Here is a 9648-nt window from a genome sequence, read left to right on the forward strand (position 1 = left end):
CACAGTTTTGAGGCCTAAATACTCGAAGTTCAGTATGGCTTTCTGGATTTCAGCAGACAGACATGCACACATGGATGAGGAGGTGAGCACCAGCTCCTTTTGCAAAAATACAGGCTTACCTTCAAAGCTCTTGAAGGACTCAAAGAGCTCAATGAGTGACTGTGTTGACAGCTGTTCATGGTATTTTGAAGCCACCTGGACACAGATCTGCAGGTTCTGACGGATGTTCGCAGACAGCATCGCACGCAGACACTCCAGAGAGTCTTCTACTGACAGGGACCCAAAATAATTCACTAGCCACTGCGAAGACACAGAAGCCATTTTAGACCCAACCAGATCACTCCACACCCTGAAAGCCATTCCTGATGGCCTGGTTTTTTGTAGGTGCAGGATGTTTGGTGTCCTACCTCAGGGTTGAGGAGGTGAGTGTGAACAACCGCACGCTTGATGTCGTAGAGGTCCGTGAAGTGCTCGAGTGCTCTCTGCAGCAAACCAGCCTTCTCACACAGCTGAGCTATGTGAGCCCGGTCGTAGTGAGTAAACATTTGGTTTCCCAGGATGGCATCTGCAACCTAGAAGGGATATTGGAAATTTCCCTTAGTCCCTGAGGGCTGTGACCAGCTCCAGCCAAGGCTGATCAGGGGCTCTGAGCACCCACCTGAGGGGCGTGCATGAGGTTCATCTCAAGTAAACGTGTTTGCAGGGGACCTTCTGAGGGGCGATTATTCTTCAGTGCATCCAGCAAGAAGGCTGTACATTGCTGGATTAAATTATATTCCATAAAGACATCCACAATCTGAAAAAAAAAAAAAAAGAGGTGGAAATTTAGGCTTTTGATTAAAAACTGGAAGTATATTTAAACAAAGTACCATCAAGTGCAGCTGCCAAAGCTAAACCACTTATTCTGACACTGCACTAAGCTGTCATTTAGTGTTCTTAAAACCAGGCACGAAACAGCCTTGTCCCACTAAGGTAAATCCAAACTTGTAGTTCTAAATCTCTCTCTGATAAGAGGAGCCACACTCTTAACAATTCAATGCCTTGAACGTAAAGTTTCAGTGCAATCAAGTTATTTACCTGTGTTATATCTGCAAGAGGCTCTTCATCTTGAACAAGCATTTGTGCAAACTGCTGTCCTTGATCAGGGCTGATTCTCATTACATTCCTCAGCAAAAATATCCAGTCTGGAGTATATCCAACCTGGAGAGAGAATGAAAAGTAAGAGCTCAGCAAGAGCACACACCTTGTTAAACACAGAGCTCAGTAACAGCTACTGTTAGATTACACAACCCAGTCAGGATTTCCTCTTTTGGAAAAGGCTACATAGAGAAGCATAACAAGATACATGTCTGAAGTCTAGCAGTAGTTATTCATAACAACCTTGAGGGTGAAGTAGGTACTGCACAGGCTCTCAGATTCCCCCCCAGTTACTCTTAGCTGCTTTGGAACATACACTAATTATTCCTAAATGAAGGACAGATATGGCAATTTAATCTCTTCTCACCTTCTTAGCATACAAAACAATCTTCTGGACTTGTCCTGTTTCAGCAAAACACTGGATGACCTTGTTTGGAACGTTGGCTCTCAGATAGACACTAAGTGCTAGCGTAGGATCTACAGATTTCACAAGGTCTCCCAGCTCCTCCGAGCACTCCAGCTGTTTAAAGACATAAACACAGTCAGCCCACCCTGCCATGCCGTGCTGAAAAGCACTACCACCTCCTTCCTCATTTATTTTTCCTTTTGGACTTGTTTTAAAAAAAAAAAAATTAAGCTTGATAGCCTCAGCCAACTGTTTCAGCAGTGATTGTTCCTCATGCTGTTCCACAGGAGTCAAAGGCATTTTTAGAGCTAAAAAGAATGGATGACACATATCAGCATGTTTCTGGGGCTAATTACAGAAGTGTAAGCACAGCTCAAAGCATATGCAAGGCAGTATCCAAAGGAGTGGCTTGGCAAGAACAGCAGCAGCTCAGAGGCTTTCCATCCTGGCTGCACCCTGCTGGGATTTGAAGTGGAATGAGAGAAGCTCCGAGGGTTTGATCGATTCCCCTGCAGGAATGTGAGTCACAGCCATGGGTGCAGTGAACACCTATTGCTCAGCTGGGTGAGCACACCAGGGACTGAGGAGCTCCCAGATGATTTCTCCTGGGGAGGTGAGGAAGCTGTGAGGCATTTATGTGTGTGTGACCCCTCAGGGCTCTAAAGGTATTGACCCCAAACTCACCTTATCTTCTTTTAACCATTTCTCCAGGAGCTGCTTTCGGCCCTGCTGCAGAACTGGTCTGCACAGCTCCAGGGACTCGTACTTGTTCAGCTGCCCCTGGTCCAGCAGGATTCCAAAGTACTGGAGCAGAGGGGAAGTCTGTCCTGGCTGAGCTGGGACGCTCTGGAACCGGCGGATGGTGTCTGGAGTACGGAGGATTCCCTGCCAGACAGAGACGGGCACTTGCATTTCCTTTGTTGCTATTGTGGCTTGGCAAGAGTTTCTCCAGAAAGCTGGAGTTCATGTCACTGTAGCTGTCACAAGCATTTCTATGTTTTTTGCCAGCCCGGAATGTCAGGAGCAATAAGGCTGAACATCAGCTCAGACACTGTCTGAGATGTTCTGACAGAAATGTGCTATAGTATCCAATTAGATTTGTTTCAGTAGGACTGCAAATTTAAGTTCAGAATTAAGACATCCTTCTCCTTACAAGCAAGTTCCTCTCATCTAAATTTAGTCCCTTGGTCTGTCCTTTTTATCTTGTTTCCAGGTGCAGCCTCAGCCTGAAGTTGTCTTTTCACAGAGACTTTTTTAATCACTGGACAAGTAAAGCTAAGTACCAGAAACATTATGCCTCATAGCCACTACTTCATCATTTATTCCTCCCCTCCTGTGTGGGCTTTAAGATCACTCAGCACAGAATCACTACTCACACCCAGCACACCAAGTACTATGTCAGGGCAGGAGCAGTAACAAGACTCTGGTCTTGCCACTTAGGCAAATTCAGCTTTCCTGAAGCAAGAAGCTTAAGCCAGAGGAGTTCAGTGCTGCTCTGAACACCAGCCCATTACCTTTGGGGCATTGGCTGCCACTTTTGCTGCCTCAGAATAGTTCCCTTGTGCAAAGAGTGCATTGAATTTCCTGGCAAAGAGCTCCTCGGCCCCCGCCAGGTTGTTGCGCACGGCCATCCGCAGCGCCAGGTCGGGGTTCTGCAGCACGTTGGTGATGTAGGGGATGATGTTCTCCTCTTCCACACACACTGACAGCACCTGCACAAACACCAAGGGAAACTTTCAGTTAGCCCAAATATGACAAAGTTCATTTTTGGAAGCTTTCAGACATGGATATGAACTTTTCAGTGCGTGGGATTAGCTAAATAAGTTTCCAGGACAAGTTTCCTTACTTGTCCCTTTCTGTTTACTCCAATAATTCCAGCTGTTGCTTCGTGCTGTGCAGTAACAAATATGGTCTCTCCACTGATTCTGTTCATGTAGATACAGGTGCCAGTTTCCAGGTCATACAAGTGGATGTAGCCATATTTCGTTATGAGAAACACCACATCGTGCTTGTCACTGATCTGCAAAACAGAAATAGATGGACCAAATGTGGCACTGGATAAATGAGCGAGTGCTTTTGAGACTCAGCAGACAGCTGGGCCATTTCAGGACAACCAGAAGTGCTGGTGTATTTTTACTCCAGTAGTCACAGTAGAATGATGTTGGAAGAGCTTGAAAAGCAGCTAAATATACATGGATATTTCTTCCCCAAATAAGAACGTGCTGCCTTTGAATGGTGCTTGTCTGCATGTCTACTTTATCACCACTGAAGCAGGAGCAGCAGCCACACCAGTCACACCAGTTTAGGGCCAATCCTGGGGTCAGCAGACTGACCACCTGGCTCCCAGTGCCCTGCCACTGTCCCACCCACCAGGAGAAGCTTTGTTCTCATGCTCCTGTTGGCAGCTGCCATACCTGCATGGCAACAGGAAAGTCACTCTGTGCTTCAGGAGGGAAGAAGACATCCACAGCTTTCTTTGGAAAGGGCTGGTTCCCAGTAGGTGGTGTGCCAACTTCAATGATATGCAGCTGTGCAAGAGGCAAGATTAGTCTGTTAGTTCTTGTATCTCATTTATTTAACAATACCTTCAACAATGAAACCACAGCAATTCTCTCACTGCTGAGCCCTAATCCCAAGCTTATGCAAAGACAAACTAAGTCAGTCTTCCTAAATATTTTCACTGACTAAAGGTGTGGCACATGGAATTCATGTACCAGAGGTGAGGGAAACAGTTAAATATGATCCTTAGGTAGCCCTAGTTACTTGGAAGTTTCAGGATTCAATTAAGTCACTTTATATGCACTCCTTCAACCTGGTTAACACTCCACAGTGATGGTTCTGAAGATGTTTCTCTGAATCTAAGCTTTTGTTTCAGGTCTCAAAGTAGCTCACACAATTCCAGTGTTGCCATTGACCACTAATTTAGCCTTGTAATACCAGTGCTTCATTTTTTTTCATGCAATAAATTGGAAATAAGTTAGGTCTGATACTGGGGATCAGCATCAAAGAAAGATTACAACAGCTTTTCCCTCAAGCTTAGCCTGTGAAGCTGGGAGTCACATGTTTCAAGCAGCTGATTAGGCTGGTCATGACATGCCACTTAACTTCATGACTCCAAACAGGCTCCGGCTGCATCAGGTAGTCCCTACTGGGAAGCTCTGCATGCACCAAATGTCATTTATATTATATATATATATATGCACTATCCAGACCCACACAGTCTTTCACTTTTTTTTTTAAATGCAACTTTTTGTATTAAACCCTTTGTTTTCCTGAAAGCAGATAACCAGGGTGAGTCTCTAAAGATAATTAGAACCAAGCCTTACCTTACCCCCAGCTTGGCCTCTTACTGCAAAACAGAAGAGAGTGGATTCTTCAGCATTTCCTTCCATCTTGAACTGTGCAAAGCTGGCTGCATGTCCCTCGATGGGCTGGGACACTTTTCTATCTACAGAATACAGCTGCATTGCTCCCACAACACGGTTTTGCTGGACAAGGCAGAACAAGAGTCAGGAACAGGCACTCGGACAGTAATTTCATTTTTCAGTGAATGCTGGTAAATATGTTATATCAAGCTGAAGTCTCATGCCATGCTTTCTCTTACAAAGGCATCACTTCAGACTCTTAACCTTGTACAGTGTTTATATCACCAAATCAACCAGGTTGGAAAAGACCTCTGAGATCCTCGAGTCCAACCTTTGACCCAACCCCACCTCATCACCCAGACCATGGCACTGATGCCACACCCAGGCTCTGCTTAAAACACCTCCAGGGACAGTGACTGCACCACCTCCCTGGGCAGCCCATTCCAATGTCCCATCACTCCCCCTGTGAAGAACTTCTTCCTAATGTCCAACCTACACCTCCCCTGGCACAGCTTAAGACTGTTCATATCACTACATTTCAGTTACACTCATTTGAAGATCGGGCATTTCTATGTAAGAAAAGAAACATATCACTTGCTGCTCTTTTAGGAGAGGCAACAAGACGAGCTCTGGGGGTGCCCTGGCCTGCTGGGGGTGAGGTACCTGTGCGGAGATTCCCGTGAGCAGGAGCCACTTCTGCTTGGCGTCGGTGCGGTAGTTGATGATCTGGCAGCCGGCCAGGCTGGAGTGGCGGTCGAACATCTTCACAGGCTGGGACTCCCCCTCCATGCTCCAGTGGTAAACGGCGTTATCCGTCACCAGGGCCACGGTGTTCAGGGAGATCCACTTCCAGAAGGTGACGTCGTCTGTCATGGTGTGAGCCTTCATCTTGCTCTTCATCTCGATGTTGAAGATCTGCAGCGTTTTCCCAGCTACAAAACACAGCCTGGTCAGCCGGGGGACAGTGCAAGCTCCGGGGAAAAGTAGGAGAGCTGCACTAGGACATGAAACCCTCGGGACTCCCTTCAAGAAAAAGCTGTTCTACACTGGCAGATCTGCAGGGACCAGCTGGTACTTTTAACCAGAGCACACTCCTAGGGCTCATTTTACCAGTTTGCCACTGCTGAGCAATCAGACAGATGCGGAGAACAGGGTGGCAGGGGACAAAAGCTTCAGCCACACAAACAGGTTGTACGAGACTTCACGTCCACCCAGACCAGGTTACAATCATGCTGAGGCTCTTGGAAGTTGTGGGGAGGGCTATGCCAGTGTCATTAAAAACTATGCCCACATCTGTTTAAAGTACTAAAAAAGGCACAACATGGAACAGTTAATTTGGCAGAGGGCTTTTGTAACTCAGGGTTATTAACCAAAACCTTTGGGTTGCACTAATGGGATACACAGCTACTGACTGCAAACCAGACCAACAAACTGTGCAAGGAAAGGGATCTAGTGACCAACACAAGCTCTAGAAGGCAAGAGGGAAAGTTCTCCAAATTACACAGAATGGTGCATACAAACATCCTGAACAGCCACCTGCAGTCATTGCTACCAGCTTTTACAACACAGTGGCAGAAGAAATTATTTCTTCCCGTTGAGAAGATAAGAAGGTTCTAACCAGTTCTACGAGTTTTAGGAGAGAGCTATTCAAGCACATGCTTGTGTAGCCTGAGAGGAATATAAAAGATCACATGAAACTAGATGCAGGCAGAGTATCTGCTACAGTGAGTAACTGCAGCTCAGCTTGACAAAGTCACTGTGCCACAAGGGCCAGGGCCTGCACTCACCACAGACTGGTTTAGTCCAAAGCCACCGTTAGTTCTGCAATTGTTGTGAGATGCTGAGTCAGGAGTTTCTCCAGAATTTGGAGAAATGTGTCTCCTACAGAGTTACTCAGGCAACAGGCAGCAGTTTGGTTCCATATCTAGTGCAGCTGGAGGTTTAGATTGGGGGAAGGGACATTCAGGTAACACAGATCCTACATGCTGTGCAAGGGGTTTCACCAGGCAAAATCTAGATTTGAGTCAAAAGGGTCAGTCCTGTTTATAAAAAGCTCAATATCAAGATCCCAAAGGTTTAAGTATACCTTGGGTTCTTGAGTGGATTTTTAGGAATCTTAAGGACTCCCTTGTTTGGAAGGGCATGAAAAACCTCTGGATTCTAAACCCCACTGTTCAGCCATGTGCACCATAAATCTGAGCCATTTTATTCTGCTTTTTCTTGTCATAAGACACAACAGGAACTAGTACAGTCAATTGAAATAACTCACCATCTGCACACACAAGAAAGCATTAAAGTTGTGACAAAACAGTAGCACAGTATTAAGGTCAAAGTTAGTAACATTGGATACACACAAATCTTTCCATTAGCAATACATGCATTTCTAGAATGACTGTATTTAAGGCTTTTTGGGCCTCTTTGGGAAAGAGATGAAAACTTCTGGAGACTCCAGAGGAATGCTTGCACTCTGTATCATCAGAGATATCAAGCTGGCTGGCCTTGTACTTCATTCACCACACAACTCTTCCCTGCATAGTTTTACCCTTCTTATCACTGACTGATACAATAAATATGCACAGACTGGTTCACTGGCCAGACTAAGGCCTTCAGGAATACTTCCCCCCCTACCCAGCCTTAGTTCTCCTTTCTGTAAGGAAAGGTGTAGTTGATCGACCTTACACACTTAGATCAGGTCTCACTTCCCTCTATCATGATTCCTTAAAGCCCACACTCCTTTCAGCTCTCCTTGCTCAGAAGCTGGAAGGAAAAACCCTCACCCTAATGACCAGCAAATGGCAGGAAGTCTCAGCTGCAGCTTAAAGTCCAGCTGCCTCCAGAAGAACAGCAAATGCATTCACCTTAAGCTCCCATTAAGCTGTGGAGAAGTGCTAAGGGATCCTCCCACATCAATCACCTGAGAGACCTCAGTCACTCCCAAACTAGTCCTACAGAAGGCTCTGCAGCCACTTCAAGCAGCTCTTTCTCAGGACTTCCTACCTTTGAGAGCGATGACTTTGCTGGCGGGGTTCATGATGGCGCTGTCGGCCGAGATGGGTCTCCGGATGGGGTTGCTGGGGTCGTTCATGTCGATGATCACCACCTGGGCCTGCTCTCCCACCTTCTCTCGGATGCAGATGAATTTGTCAGACTCCATTGTCAGAGTGCTGAACCCAATGTTTGCTGGGTTGATGCCCAGATTTTGGAGCTGGAAGAGAAAAAAAAGGTATAACGTTAAATTATTACCTCAGTACAGCCACGAAGAGCTTTTGTGAAAGTCGCAGGAGACATCTGGCTTCATATATTTTTTTTGTGACAATACAACCACGCTGCCCAAAAATGGCATCAAGTGCTTGGGTACCTTCCCTTCAAGGTCCACTTACAACTCACCATTGAGAACTCAACTTGTGAGCCCCTCACAGCACAGAATCACAGAATATGCTGAGTTGGAAGGGATCCACAAGGATCAAGCCCAGCTCCTGGCCCTCCCTGCACAGGACCGTCCCCAGGAGTCACAGCACATGCTGAAGGCACACTGAACTCTCCTGCTCCTGGGAGCTGTGCTGGAGTTGCACTTCAGTCCTCACTCTCACCACCTTTCCTCCCTGAACTCACTCCCCTGAGCTATCACTATTTCAAGCTTAACATCACACGTGAGGTGTCTGAGCTTCATCTTTATCCCTGCAGAGCTAAAAAAAGCTCCCTGTCTAGCAATCAGCTCGTCCTGTCTCACAGCAGGAGGCAGAGCCAACACACCGGAGATGGACACACTGGAACCACAAATGGCTTCACAAGGTATCAATAAACCACTTCCTTCTCTGCTGAGCCCCAAGTCTTTGAATGTTCACCCTGAAATTACGTTTCTTGCAACAAAACAGTTCAGTTAATGGCACTCTGTGGTGTTTGCACCAGGCTACTGTATTGGGGTGGCAGCAATGAAACAAAGTTTAGTGCATTTTTAACAGTGGAAGTGCAGAATGGGCAGTTCATGTCACACTGTCACAGAGACAACCAGCTTGTTGGTGGATATACCTTAAAAGCTGCAGAGCAGTTCTCTGCTATTAGAGAAATTATCACTATTTTTCTTTCTGGGAGACCTTCAAGCTCAAGGTCTCAGAGAAAGGCGAGCCCTTCAAAGCAATTTTGGGGTGATTGTGGTGGTTTGGAGCACCCAGCCCTTATCAGCTGAGCTCTGCACAGCTCTGAGAAGGCCATGCCCCAGCTGTGCTCTGCCTGTTTGCAGCTCCTGATAAAGAGGGTGTTTTACTCCACTTCCCCTTTGCCCAGGCTTTCCAACAGCACACGAGGAACAAGTCACATCCAAGCTGTGGCACAGCAAGAACAAGCTTCACAAAGTCACTTCCATGGGAGATCTGTTACCCAGGGAATACCTGACAATAAAGCCAGCAGACTTCAAGCAAGAGACAGTCTTTGATCAGCTCTTCCAAGAGAAAACTGTCCAAATGCTACAGCTATTAAAAAATAATGAAAAGAGAAAGAAATAAAAATCAAACCCTACATCCTTGACAGGTCCAGAACTCTGTTATTCAGATTTAAGCAAGTGTTTGAGGCCCAGCACCCCAGAACCTGACCACACATTCTCCAGCAACATGGACCACTTAGAACTCCCTTTCCCACACTGAGCAGTGTTCTCTAGACCTGTTCTCCCACCTGTGACTGTGGGACTGCACATAAGCCAGGCAGGGTTATATGGAATCCAGGCAGGGTTATATGGAATCCAGG

General features: G+C 46.4%; 1 protein-coding gene across 4 annotated transcripts in view; it reads right to left on the reverse strand.

The window, feature by feature from the left end:
- CLTC (clathrin heavy chain) overlaps positions 1-9648 on the reverse strand; it is a 30504-nt gene that overhangs the window by 14794 nt on the left and 6062 nt on the right. For 2 of the 4 annotated variants that reach the window (XM_027691072.1, XM_027691070.1), the window contains exons 2-14: positions 7906-8113; positions 7178-7180; positions 5572-5840; positions 4870-5031; positions 3958-4071; positions 3390-3563; positions 3058-3255; positions 2228-2428; positions 1505-1657; positions 1078-1200; positions 659-796; positions 408-572; positions 120-300 (exon numbers count right to left, since the gene is read on the reverse strand). In XM_027691072.1, the coding sequence (XP_027546873.1) occupies positions 120-300; positions 408-572; positions 659-796; positions 1078-1200; positions 1505-1657; positions 2228-2428; positions 3058-3255; positions 3390-3563; positions 3958-4071; positions 4870-5031; positions 5572-5840; positions 7178-7180; positions 7906-8113 (2089 nt within the window). The remainder of the gene's footprint in view (positions 1-119; positions 301-407; positions 573-658; positions 797-1077; positions 1201-1504; positions 1658-2227; positions 2429-3057; positions 3256-3389; positions 3564-3957; positions 4072-4869; positions 5032-5571; positions 5841-7177; positions 7181-7905; positions 8114-9648) is intronic. The other 2 variants (XM_027691071.1, XM_027691073.1) reach the window with 1 other exon arrangement.

The sequence above is a fragment of the Neopelma chrysocephalum genome, unplaced genomic scaffold (genome assembly GCF_003984885.1).
Source record: "Neopelma chrysocephalum unplaced genomic scaffold, ASM398488v2 Primary Assembly neopelma1_82, whole genome shotgun sequence".
Taxonomy (NCBI): domain Eukaryota; kingdom Metazoa; phylum Chordata; class Aves; order Passeriformes; family Pipridae; genus Neopelma; species Neopelma chrysocephalum.